Source organism: Ovis canadensis, chromosome 19 (genome assembly GCF_042477335.2).
Source record: "Ovis canadensis isolate MfBH-ARS-UI-01 breed Bighorn chromosome 19, ARS-UI_OviCan_v2, whole genome shotgun sequence".
Classification (NCBI taxonomy): Eukaryota; Metazoa; Chordata; class Mammalia; order Artiodactyla; family Bovidae; genus Ovis; species Ovis canadensis.
In genome coordinates, this window is record NC_091263.1 from 71,229,821 (window position 1) to 71,243,753 (window position 13,933).

Consider the following 13,933-nt stretch of genomic DNA (forward strand, 5'->3'; position numbering starts at 1 on the left):
TGACCTTGAAGGGAAAACAGGGCTTAGGGACTCAGACAGGCTTGGACTGTTGGTTGGCCTCCCTTCCCGCCACTGTCCTGAGACTGCCATCACTCTCCTCCATCGCACCCATGTGGCTCCCCCAGCCCGCCTCCCCACGCTTAGCAGACACCCACCCATCTATCTGACGGCTTATGAGCCCTTCCCGCCCGATGATGGGGCAAGTTCCTACCTGCAGTGTTTCAAAAACAGGACTTGTGTTCCTTACCTAAGACAAGCTCTCATCTCAATAAAGAGCATCCCTTCCCTGAACTGTGTCCCCCAAGTCAAACCTTGTGAACCAACCCCTATCGCCGCCCCAGGAAGCTGGGCCTGGACTGCTTCCCAGGTCTGAACTCCTTTTGTCCTCCTGGCTGATCCCCGCCCCCGTTTCAGGCCACCATCCCCTCTTGTCGCAAGAGTGTCACAGCCTCTGGAGGTCTCCTCACCTTCCCATCACGTCCCATCTCCTCGCTGGCTGACAGAGGGGTTGCTGGAGTGACTATATCATCAGCCAGCTCTCTGCTTGAGATCTCCACAACTCTGTGCTGCCCCCAGGGTGGAGTCTGAACCCCTTCATCTGTAAGTAGAGGCCCCGCTGTAATTAGATTCTGGCCATTTCTCCTTCCCTACTTCTGTTCCAGCCACACCAAAACACTCACCCTTCCCAACACGCCATGTGTCTCTGCCCTGGACAACCCTCCCCTGCCTGCCAGGACGACCCTCATAAATCCTCTCAAGTCTGTCTCAAAAGGCACCTCCTCTGTGAAGCCTTCCGTACCCCCACCCTGGGCAGAGTTTGGCCTCTCTCGCAATTCCATGGCAACGGAAACCACAGAGCTCAGATCATCCAGGAGTTTTAAGACAACCTCTTCTGACGTCGGGTCAGAAGTGCAACTTTTGGTCGAGAGAGTGGCTGTCCCAACCAGCCATGGCGGTGGGGCCCCCCAGCCTAGGGTTTGCTACTGGAGGAGGGGACGCCCAAGTCCATGTGCTGCAATACGAATGCTGCTGCGTGTCATCACACACTTCCTCCCAGTAGCCTCATGAGGTAGGTGAGAGCTTGCCCAGTAATAAAAGAGGAACACAAGACCTGGGAAGGTTATACGACTTGCCCAAGGTCACAGAGCCGAGAGCGGGCAGGGCTGGGGCTCCGACACCCAGCTGCCTGCCTCCCAGCCCTTCTGCTTCTGGCCGCGTGCTGGGTGGGACCCTTGAGGACACGAGCCTCCTCTGGCTTTTCTGAGTGTCCCCAGAGCTGGGGACAGAGAACCCAGGGGACATGTGCCGATGCTGAGCTCAAATCTCTTCCCTCTCTGCCCTCTCGGGGCGGACTACTGGTGACCTGCCCCCTCTTTTAAGACTCTCTCCTGGGCTTCATTTGGCCAGATTTCCCTTGTGTCAGCCATGCAGGGAGCAAGGCCGTGGGACTCTGAGTATGATTATTAGTTGTGTGACACTGGGCAAAGGACCTCTTTCCCTAAAGGATTTCTCCGTGGTACACAGCCTTATTTTAAGGGCACCTGAAGCCAGAGAAAATGTGTAGCACCAGTCCCTCAAGGGTACTTTTTACCCTTGAACTTCTGGGGTAGGTAGAAATAAATTAAGTAACTTTTAAGTGATTTTAAGCAATTTACCAAGGCAGATGAACCTAGAGCCTGTTACACAGAGTGACATAAGTCAGAAAGAGAAAAACAAATATTGTGTAAGTGAAAGTCGCTCAGTCGTGTCTGACTCTTTGCGACCCCATGGACTATACACTCCATGGAATTCTCCAGGCCAGAATACTGGAGTGGGGAGCCTTTCCGTTCTCCAGGGGATCTTCCTAACCCAGGGATCGAACCCAAGTTGATCACTGCAGGCGGATTCTGTACGAACTGAGCTATCAGGGAAGCCCCATAAATACTGCATATTAACATATATACATATATGGAGTCTAGAAAAAGGGTACCGGTGAGCTCACGTGCAGGGCAGACGTAGAGAATGACTTTTGGACAAAGCAGCGGAAGGAGCGGGTAGGACTGAGAGGGAAGCAGTGAAACACACACATTACCGTATGTAAACAGGCAGCTAATGGGAGTCGCTGAATAACACAGAGAGGTCAGCTGGGTGCTCTGTGACGACCTAGAGGTGTGAGATGGGGTGGGGGTGGGAGGGAAGTTCGAGAGGGAGGGGACACATATAGACTTACAGCTGATTCACCTTGTTGTATGGGAGAAACCAATACAACATTGTAAAGCAATAATCCTCCAGTTAGAAACAAAATTTATTTTATGGCGGCTGAGTCGGTAAAGAATCCACTTGCAATGCAGCTTCAAGCCCTGGCTTGGGAAGATCCCCTGGAGGAGGGCATGGCAGCCCACTCCATTATTCTTGCCCGGAGAATCCCCATGGACAGAGGAACCTGGCGGGCTGCAGTCCACAGGGTCGCAAAGAGTCGGTCATGACTGAGCAACGAAGCACAGCTCATGACATATATATATATGTGTGGTGGGGCAAACTATAAAGCTTACATTAAATTTAAGGATAAAACGTGCATGGGCTGCTTGAGGCTACCCTCCTCAGCCGCCAGGGGATGTGATGGAAACCGGTGAGAAGCACCCCATGAGATGAGGCTGGTCCCCTTGGCGAGGAGATGCTGAATGCCTCAGCCCTCCCATCTTCTTGCCCTGGTCCCCTCGGTCTGAGCTGGCTGAATACAGTGGAAAACTAGCGTCGAGCTGGACACACCAGAATTTGAATCCTCGAGTGGACAGTTAAGTGTCCTGTGACTTCAGATCTAAGAGTCTCTGCTTCCTTTTCAAGTATCGTGGGTTTATCAACACCTCCTACCCATGCAGGATTCCGCCCCTGCGGAGTCACCCCGACCCTTCTCCACCCTGGCTGTGGTGCAGAGGCTGAATCAAGGGATCCCTCGTCCTATCTACTGGCTCTTTTGTCCTCTGACTTCCAGTAGGATGTGGCCCATGGGACAGTCAGGTGGGAGGATGGGAGGAGAATGGAATGGGGGGGGTGGTTATCCGCCCGCAGCTGCTCTCGCCACCTGGGGGACACAGGGATGGGACCGCTCAGTTCCCTGGACTTCCCCTCCTGCAGGGAGCCCCCCTCCTACGGCTGCCTCTCCTGGGCTCTAGTAACGACCCCTGTCCCCCCAACTCAGGGTGTCTGCCCTGGCTAGCCCTGCGGTGTCTCACCAGCCTTCATTGGTCTCCCTCACTCCCCTAACTTTGTAAACAGTCCCAAACTATAAATTGTCCCCAACTGTGCCTTTAGGGACTTTCCTATAGCTCAGATGGTACAGAATCTGCCTGCGATGCAAGAGACCAGGGTTCGATCCCTGGGTCAGGAAGATTCCCTGGAGAAGGGAAGGGCACCCCACTCCAGTATTCTTGCCTGGAGACTCCCATGGGCAGAGGAGGCTGGCAGGCTGTATGGCCCATGGGGTCCCAAAGACTGGGACAGGACTGAGCGACTAACACTCACACACACAATGGTGCCTTTTGAGTGAAGCCTGTTTCTCTGCTGCGGGGCCGGCTCAACAACTACCTCGCTGGGTTTCTGGAACGGGTCAATGTCTGCACAGCGGTTTATAAGGAAAGGCTGTATGGGCTTTGGAGAGCAGTAATGAGCATCATTAGGGGACCCGGCTGGAGGGCAGAGGCAGGCCTGGCGGCCGCTCCCTCATCAACCGCGATGGTGCCCGGAGCCGTGGGAGGCCTGGCCAGGAAGCCAGGGCTTTCTCGGGGCCCTGTTCCCGCAGCAGCGGCAGTGATCGCAGCGTGGCTCCCGGGGGCTCCTGGCCGGGGCTCAGCTGGCACGCGAGGCGGCCAGGGAGCCCCAGCGTGCGCCGGCCGCCAGCCGCTGACTCAGCACAACGCCCCCCTCCCCGCAGCGCCGGGTGGGAACCGGCGCCTCCGCGGCCCCGGCCCTCGGCCCTCTTCAGCGCCCCCTCCCCCGGAGCGGCCCCCGCCCAGAGGAGCGCTGGCTGCTGCCCGGGCCGCAGGGAACGCAGGCTCTGATGGTAGGCCGCCCCGACCTCCGCCCTGAAACGGGGACAGAGGGAGCCTCTGACTGTGCAGATGGGGAAACAGGCTCAGGGAAAGTGCAGACGGAGCCTCTGACTGTGCAGACGGGGAAACTGAAGCTCAGGGAAAGCGCCTTTCCAAGGTCCTGGGCCGATCACTGTCAGAACCCTAACAGGCTGCAGGCAGGATTCCCCCTCTGGTGGAGAAGAAACCATCTTGGTCACCAGCGGGCCCCAGTGGGTATGAGGATGCAGTAAGCTGTGTGAGGCTGTCTTTAGAAGATTGTCTTAAGAAGATTTGTCTTTAGAAGATTGTAATTGCCTAGGAGTTCAGTTCAGTTCAGTTCAGTCGCTCAGTCGTGTCCCACTCTTTGCCTAGGAGTTAATACAGTGTAAACTTCAAGAGCCCACACTTGCATCAGTTCAGTTCAATTCAGTCGCTCAGTCGTGTCCGACTCTTTGTGACCCCATGGACTGCGGCACGCCAGGCCTCCCTGTCCATCACCAACTCCCAGAGCTTACTCAAACTCATGTCCATTGAGTCGGTGGTGCCACCCAACCATCTCATCCTCTGTTGTCCCCTTCTCCTCTGGCCTTCAATTTTTCCCAGCATCAGGATGGTACCTTTCAAAATAAATCCTAACTTTCAAAACAAACAAACAAAAAAAGCGGAGCGTATTTCTCTGGTGGTCCAATGACTTCACACTCCCAATGCCTGGGGCAAGGGTTTGATACCTGATCAGAGAACTAAGATCCCCCATGCCTTGGGTGAGGCCAAAATTTTTTTAAAAAGGGGGAGGGGGAAGGGAACTTCCCTGGTGGTCCTGTGGTTAAGAATGTGCTGTCCAATGCAGGGGACAAGGGTTCAATCCCTGGTCCAGGAAGATCCCACATGCCTTGAAGCAACTAAGCCCGTGTGCCTCAACTACTGAAGCCTGCGCACCCTAGAGCACAGGCTCCACAGCAAGAGAGGCTCCTGCAATGAGAGGCCAGGTCACCACAACTGAAAGCGGCCTGGACTCACCACTAGAGAAAGCCGGAGCACAGCAACGAAGACCCATCGCGGCCGAAAATGAATAAAAATTTTTTTTAAAAGAAGATTCTAATCGCTTCGGAACTCTAGGTGTGCCCCCCATATGTGACCACCTCTAATCCTCACAACAACCTATAGGGATTGGGATCTCCACAAGTTAGATGTTGATGCTGAGGCCCAGAGACAGGAAGCAACCTACCTGAGGGTGCACAGCTTGTAAATGGCAGAGCTAACATTCAAACGTTAGTCTTTGATGCTGTTAAGCTTGTGCTCTGTCAACCAGGCGATACTGCCTTTGGTTTTCCCAAAGACAGCTTTGTTGTTCAGTTGCTAGGTCGTGTCTGACTGTTTATGACCCCACGGACTGCAGCACTCCAGGCTTCCCTGTCCTTCACTAGCCCTTGGAGTTTGCTCAAATTCATGTCTGTTGAGTTGGTGATGCTATCTAACCATTTCATCATCTGTCTCCCCTTCTCCTTTTGCCTTCAATCTTTCCCAGCATCAGGGTCTTTCCCAATGAGTCAGCTCTCTGCATCAGGTGGCCAAAGTATTGGAGCTTCAGCATCAGTTCTTCCAATAAATATTCAGAGTCGAGTTCCTTTAGGAACAATTGGTTTGATCTCCCTGCTGTCCAAGGGACTCTTTAAGAGTCTTCTCCAGCACCACAATTCAAAAGTGTCGGTTCTTTAGCACGCCGTCTTCTTCACAGCCCAGCTCTCACATCTGCACATGACCACTGGAAAAACCACAGTTGTGACCATCTGGACCTCTCTCAGCGGAGTGATGTTTCAGTTTTTTCATATGCTGTCTAGGTTTGTCACAGCTTTTCTTCCAAGGAGCAAGGGACTTTTAATTTCGTGGCTGCAGCCACTGTCTGCAGTGATTTTGGAGCCCAAGAAAATGCTGTCCTATAAATGAAGCCTAGATGCGGTGGGCCTCAGAAGGCTGAAGGGCTAGCCTCAGCTGTGCGCCTCCCTATCTTTTCTGTAGCCTTGGGCTAACTCCTTCACCTCGCTTTCTTATCTGTGAATAATGGTGACCAGGCCTGCCCCACTTCCTTCCTGTGATACTCCGTAAGGCATGTACCTAGGTACTATCATTCCCATTTTACAGGGTAACTGAGACCCACTCATTCCTTTATTCATGATGAATGAATTAGATGTAATTTCCTGAGGGGCTTCTAGAGGCCAGGTGCTATATCCCCAGAGAGGAAAGTGACTTGTCCAAGGCTACACACCTAGCATATAGCAGAGCTGAGCCTCAAACTGACATTGGAGACTCTAGACAGTCTTCCTGGCCTCCAGGGTTGCGGACAAGTAGCCAGAGGGTCACCGACTCAATGGACATGAGTCTGAGCTCCAGGAGCTGGTGAGGGACAGTGACGCCTGGCGTGCTGCAGTCCATGGGGTCGCACAGAGTCGGACACAACTGAGCGACTGAACTGAACTGAGCCAGAGGATCACAGTTTTCCAGCTCCAGCAGAAGGTCACTCAGATCCTCCTTAAGCCCAGTCCATGGCACTACATAGATCCCAGGAAGGACCCTCTTCCTGGGAACTTTTGGCCTGGAACATATTTACAAAACCCCAGAGGGGATGGAAATATCCTGGCCCGCTCCCTGCAGACCTAAATTAGCAATTTTCTTATACTTTATAACCCCTCTGGAAATGCAAACTATGTAATATTAATCTAAAATTAGGAGCATAAGTCACAAGAGAAAAGTCCCACTACTTCTGGAGAAAATGTTTTCCTAAGCCTCATCCTGGCATTTGCTCTAAATCCAAGCATAGTGTTTGTGCTTCAAATAATTATTTTCTGCTGGTACTTATGGACTGGAGGCAGGATGCTTCTGAGAGAACCCATTTTTATGGCACTGTCAAATGCAGAAATCCAATCTCTTTACCCGGCTTTAGGACATCCAGGTAGGGCCTGGATACTTGAACAGGAAGAGCCTGTCCTGTGGACCCAGGATGCTTTCTCAAATGAAGGGCACTTTAATAATAACAAGGGCAATGGTGTTACTGGTAGCTGATGCAGATTAACTGGTTAAGATGTGCCAAGAAACCCTGTGAAGTGTCTTATAACCACTATTACATTTAATCCTCACGATAACCCTGTAAGATGGGTATTATGATCCCATTTTACATTTGAGGTAATTAAGGCCTAAAAAGGTTAAGAGACTGGCCAAAAGCCATGCGGCTATAGAGCCAGTAGGCAGTGGAGTTAGAGTTTTAATCCAAGTCAGCCTAACACTAAAGTCCACGCAAGGGGGTGTTCCCTAGTGGCCTAGTGGTTCGGATTTGGCGCTTTTGCTGCAGAGGCCTGGATTCAATCTCTGCTCAAGAACCATCCTGCACGCTGCGAGGCACAGCCAAAACACAAAACATCAAGAAAAAAAAATGAGGGTATCATTTCCCCTAAGAGCTGTGCTCTCCATGTGCCAGACAGTCCTAAGCGACTTACACGATACTTACACGGTACTTAAACGATAATCTCTCGATCGGCACAAGCCCTCGCAGGACCTGGTTGCCTCCCTGTCCTTTGCTCAACAGTGCAGATACTCACACTAGCTCCGTGTTTGTCCTTCTGAGCGTCTCTGCTTAAACTATGGAATTCAAATTCTTTGAGTAAATTAATCCTAGCCTCCTAGGACCCCGGGCATGTTTCTTAATTTCTTTGACCCTCAGGGTTTTCATCTGTCAACTGAGTTGGTTGGTCCCTTCATCTCTAATTTTCCAGAATTCCAGGACAAGCACACAGCCCATGTGGATATGGGCACAGGACGTGCAGGTGGGGTAGCAACGACCCTCATAAGGTGCAGGAACTTTGTGGTGAGGCGGGTGTGAGGCTGGGCTCCTGGCAACAGTGACGGGTAGGCTGGCAGGGTCCTTCTGCCGAATGGTTGTAACCGGACCCCAGGGAATGCGGTGAGTCAGGACCTCCAGGTATGTGTGACCCCAGGGGCAGAGATGGGTCTATGCGGTAGAAAATCCCTGGGGGGGTCTGGAAGGGAGACAAGCTTCCTGCTCCTTCAGGTGGCTGTTCAGGGCTGGACCGCCACTGGAGGCATGTAGACAGGATCTGACTTCTAGAGAGATTTTTTTCCCCCAAATGCAAATTGGGTCACCTCCCTCTACTGCCCAGCCACATCCCCCGGATCCCTACTGCCGACAGATGCCGTCCTCAGCACGGGGCATGAGGCTGTCCCCGACTCGGCCACTCTCATCTCACGCTGGACGCTAGAGCAGGGGTCCCTGACATCTCGTTTTCTGAACACATTCTGTACAATCGCACTTCCGTGCTCCTTGGAGGGTCTCTGTGGACCCCTTCTCCCACCTCTGGGCAGTTCATCACTTGGGCTGAGTTGTGATGATGCATCTGACCTCGTTGCCATACTGTGGTCCCCTCCAGGGCGGGGCCCCATCACAGGCACCTCCACGTGGACGGGGATACCCATCATATACAAGCATGGAGTGAAGGCCAGGGATGTATAGAGACTGAGTGAGAATCACGAGAATGGAAGCAAACAGGGGCTGGGGGCCGAGGACCAGGATGAGGTGGGGAAGAGGGGGGTTGGCCCCCCTAGTGAAGACAGGCATCTCGGGCCCTTTGTCTTGTAAGCCCCAACTGTTCCAGCAAATCTGTAGCAAGAGGAAGGAGAAAGCAACGGCGTGATCCTCCTGAAAAGGAACTCTGGTTCCTTCTCTCAGGATTTAAAGCTGAAGTTCGCTTTCTTGAGGCGGCTCCACCCCCACCCCAGGTCCCCACGTGGTGGATGTGATACTGTCTGTGGTTCTAGAGGGCTGAGCCCAGAAGCGGTCTCTCCTGAAGGCTCAGGGATCCTACATTTCTAGGGGCTCACTTCTGTAACCTGACTCTTTCTGAAGGAATAGGTACCCGGGGGGTGGAGGGGTGGGGGAGATTCCCAACCCGTCACCCTGACCTGCTTTTATCAGTACCACATCCAGCAAGTTCGGGCCTGCCCACTAGAAGGATTCGCCTGGTAGCCTCGAGGGAACCACGGAAAACACACTGGAATCCAGGAGCAACTCAGTAAACCTACGCAGCAGTCTGCTCCCCCAGCCCTGCTGTGCTCAGCGGAGCTGATGCAGCTGACCATCCCATTTCTGCACCACCCCCCTCACCCTGCTGGCCCCATGCTTCCCAAGACCCCAGTCCTCTTGCTCCTCATCCACTCCTTAAAAAAAGAAGCCCTTGGATCACTCCGTTTCCGGTCGTGTCTAGAGAAGCAGGGTGCGTGCAGCCACGGTTTCTGCCCTGGGTGCCCGTCCGCTCCTGCGCTCCACGGCACAGATGGCGGGGGTGGAGAGAGCGGGGAGATGGGAGGATGGGACAGGAGCCAGGTGCTGGGGCAGGGCCCTCGTGGGAGCCTTGAATGCTGTTTCTTTCTTGCTCTTTTGGCTCTTGACCACAGTTAACTTTTCTTCCTATTTTTGTTAACACAAATCCCTAAGTGTGTTTGTGTCCAGAGAAAGTGCTATGAATAACTGATGATACATTTGTTGATGATGAACTTGTGAATCATCCTGGGGAGAAAAAGGAGTCCAGAGAGCGGAGCGGGAGCTCTGGAGCCTGCCTATGACGTGTCGTAAAATATTTAGCGAATGATGGTCCAAACCACAGGGAAAAAGTCAGAGAGATGGGAATTTGAAAGCTGCCAGGATTTAAAAGCTGTTTAATGCTAACCATCAGTGCCAGAGAGCTGAGAGCAGCTCCCTTCCTCCCTGCGCTGGCCCCGAGGGTGCGGAGAGGGCTTTGGACCAGCAGTGGCCGCGCTGAAAGGCTCTTTGTTCGAGCCCTCCTGTAAACAAGGGGTCTCCCCAGAGGTGGAATCCTCTCCTTGTCTTCTCACCGCACACTCTCTTTTTCCTCCACGAGGAACAGTAGGGAAGCCACTGGCTGCTTGGCATCAAAGGAGGAAAAACCACCCCCCATGATGGATCGGGCCTGTCACTTTCCCATGTTCTGAGGTCATTTACATAATGAGCTTGGTCCAGGGCCCCTGGATGACCTGGTCATGTCTTTGGTTCTAAAGGTTTGAACTCTGCAGCTGTCTCTCCTAAAGGGTTAGTGACTTTGCATGTTTAGGACTGGGGTCAGGACTCACCTCCCTAACCTGACTCTTTGGAGATCTGTTTATTTTGGGGTAAAGGATGAAAAGATTTGAACTGAAAGCTTCAAGTGTAAAGTTATGTTCTCCTCAGTATCAACACCAGGAGGAAGCCTAAACTAAGGGAGAAGCCACAGGGGGATAATTCAGGTCGGCAGAAACAATTATCTTGGAGAAGAGAGACCTCAGCATAGACTGCTGATGAAGCGTGCTTCAAAGTCATCATGTTGTCCATGGCTAAGCAACGCTAGTGAACTTGGTGGCTGCAATCAACTCATCTGTTCCCTGCGCCAAGAAGGCCTCTGCTTTTAGGGAATACGCCATCTGTTTTGCTGGGGAGGCATGTATTACCTAGACAGATAATTAGCCTTTGAGGTCACAAAAGTCAGAGCTCCCTGGGCAAGGTGACCCCAAGGAAGCCAGCAGGAAAACGTAGCAAAATTGCTCTAGATACATCGGGAACAGAACGTGGCCCTTTTCCCTCATCCGTGTTTTGGTTTGCTTTCCTTTTATGTTGTTATTCCTATAATTTTGCTTTCCTAGAATGTCTTTTCTTCCACTCTCTACCTGTCGCCGAGCCCAACATATATTTGAGGCCCGCTTGAATGAGTTTATAGTCACTCATGATGTTTTCAATCTTCATTGCTTTGACCTCCTATAGTACTTGGCATCCGAACCATCCATCTGGCACACACTATGTAGTTTAATCTGCTTTTAAGAAGGATTCATCTCTTCTCGATTCAGTGGTAAGTTCTTTTGCCAGGTACCATGTCTAATAACACTTCTGTGTTACCACGGCGTCTAGCCGTTAATACTTGCCACTGGGGTCTTTGCATACGCTTTGGTATCCTGTTAGAGGTCTGCTGCTGGTGAGTGAAAATCTTGGTTGAGACTAAGGAAGAAGATTGAATTCCTGGTTGGCCTAAGGATACGCCTCACATGAGTATATCCAGGTAAAGAAACACATGCCCTGAACGGTTTTTGGTCCTGGAGTTCCATTCTTAGTTGTAATTTTTAAAGTAGACAGAAGGTTCAGAGAAGTTGTAAATTGAGTAAAAAATGACTTGAGTTAGAATGAAAATTGATCAGCAGTTGCATCCACATTGTTTCACGTATTTAAGAAAGAAAGGAAAATGAAAAATAAAGATGGAAAAGGATGGAAGGAAGGGAAGGGAAATGAAAGGGAAAAAAATCCTGGAGAACGGGGTGGGGAACACAACAGACTCAGTCTTCAAATACGACCAGTAATTTCATGATGTGGTAATTTTTAATATTAAAAGTAAATTGTAAATGTATCTTTATAAACAATATGCATAAAATAGATCTATTATTCTAAAACCTTTTCTTTTCTCAAATGCTTTTTCACAGTAATTTTTTTAGGTGTCAGATTTTTCCCTCAAAATAATAGTGCAACTGGAGAAGGAAGATGTCGCCAGTGAGCTCGGACTTCTCTGCTAATACAAGTCCTTGTAGATTTCCTGTAGAAGTGGGTGGAGACTCATGTCCGTCTCTGTTTTCTTTATTACTTGCAGCAGCTGCACGTGCTCTGTCACAATCTGCCTGAGGTCCGTCATTTTCTGGAGCAGCTTGGCAAAGAGCTGGGAGGACTCGGGGTGGTTCAGCTTGAGCTGCAGCTCCAAGGCCTGCAGCAAGTTGTCTTGTATGTCCTCAATGGGCTTCACATTCAGCAAACCTGGGCGGTCTGGGAGAGCAGAAACGGAAGACAGAACAGGAGGTTGAGTTACAAAATTCTCTGGTCCCACATCTGAGGCATATTCAGCCAATGACTCACATTTTATTGGTTTTCCTTTGGTTCTAAAACAGCGTGTTGGAGAGAAGGTAAGCAGAGAGCAGGCAAGAATTGCATACAGGAGAATGGAATGCAAGCCAAGACTGTCAGAGCTCTTTTCCAGGGCCATTCTCTGCCTGGCCAAGACTAAAGCTGTGTGACCAGTTGACAGAACACAGTGGCAAAGCGCTCATCTCCCCAGACCGGGGACTTTTCTGCTGGCATGTTTCTACTCATTCAGAAATCTCATTTTCAACTTCTGTTTCTTCCTGATGAGTCTATGTTTTATCACCTCTACTTACTTTCTTATCACAAGTTTAAACACACTTTGAAAACAAACTTTTGTCTTCTTTTTGCTTAATATAGCACATGCATTTTCAAAGAGACAGTATTTTCAAATACTGTTACACTTTGGAAGGACAGACCAAATTTTAACACAGGCTTCTTCTGACTAGAGAGGCTGCAGGTAATTTTCACTTTCTTCTTTATATTTTCCTTATTTGAACTTTTAAACGGTGAATTTAAATTACTTTTAAGTTCTTAATGTTTTTGCTTCATGTAGATCTTTTTAGATTTATCCTTGAATACTTTCTAGAATTCTTTGCTTTCTTGAATTCTATACTTCTTTTTCATCACATTTTCTAATGTATCCCTGCTGATGTTTAGAAAAAAATGATTGATTTTGTTATATTGAATCTAGTCCAATTTCACTCTTATGGATTCAAATAGTTTTTATCATGGATTTTTAGAAAACTTTGGACAATTACATCTGCAAATAATCATAGTTTAAATTTATCTCTTCTTTTCCAGTGTTTGTAGCTCTCATTTCTTTTTCTTGTCATACTGCACTGGATAATACCTCTAAAATGGTATTAAATAATAGTAGTGTCGGGAGGCATTCTTATTTTATTCCTAACATTGAGGGAAATGCTTCTAACGGCTTATCACAAGTAGGATGTTTACTAGATTATGGCAGGTAGGTTTTTCTCCTGGCTCCCCCAGAGTTTTAAAGTGTTTTAATCAGGAATTTTGTTGCATTTCATCAAATGTTTTTAAGTTTTTCTATCTACAGTGATGAGCATGTGGTTTTCTGTTAATCTAGTGTAGTGGATTACATTCATAGATTTTCTTATACTCTTACACTCATTTGCTAATATTTTATTTTAGGGCTTTGAAATTTGTGAGATTGGTCCAGAGCCTTCTTTTCTGTGTGCCACCCCTTGTCTATTGGCAGTAAATGTTAACTAGCCTTACAGACTGAGTTGAGACATTTTCCTTCTGTTTCTATATAGTGATTTTCTATTCCTTGATGGTTTCTTGGCATTCATTTGCAGAACCATCTGAGGCTGGTGGTAAATCTGTGACTATCTTTAACTTTCCTCCTATAGCTTTTACTTTCTTCAGGCTTTCTACTACTTATAAAGGAAAATTTTAGTAATTTACATCGGAATACAGTTGTACATAAAGTTCTCTTAGAGTCAGAGTCTCTATTATTTATATCTCCTTTAATTGAATGCGTTTTGTGTATCCTCTCATTTAAAATTTTTATTTGCCAGAGGCTTATCTATTTTCTGCTTTTTAAAAAAGCACAACTTTTGGTTTTACTGATCAACTCTGTTTTTGAAAACTGCCTTTTGTTTTCAATTTAGCTAGTTCATTCTTTTAAATTTCTTTAGGTTTATTTTTTCCTTCTTTTTCTCATTTCTTGGGTTGAATGGTTAATTTATTTAGTTTCAGTATTTCTTGTTTTCTGATGGATGAGTTTAAAGCTCTAAAATTTCCTCTGAGTGAAAGCCTATGGGGTGAAACAGTTTCACCCCACAGGCTTTGGTAAATCATCCTCTTACAGTTCTTTTCTAAACAGTCTGTTTTACTATTTTGATTTCACTTTTAATCTTAGAGTTATTTAGAGATGGGCATCCCTGGTGGCTCAGCTGGT

The 13,933-nt window shown here is 49.0% G+C and overlaps 1 protein-coding gene across 10 annotated transcripts in view; it reads right to left on the reverse strand.

The window, feature by feature from the left end:
• Window positions 1-11,453: 11,453 nt before the first annotated feature.
• The window catches only part of PPARG (peroxisome proliferator activated receptor gamma), a 124,477-nt gene continuing 121,997 nt past the window's right edge, over window positions 11,454-13,933 (reverse strand). For all 10 annotated transcript variants that reach the window (XM_069561002.1, XM_069561007.1, XM_069560998.1 and 7 more), the window contains one exon: window positions 11,454-11,907. In XM_069561002.1, coding sequence (XP_069417103.1) covers window positions 11,660-11,907 — 248 coding nt within the window. In that variant the 3' untranslated portion in view covers window positions 11,454-11,659. The remainder of the gene's footprint in view (window positions 11,908-13,933) is intronic.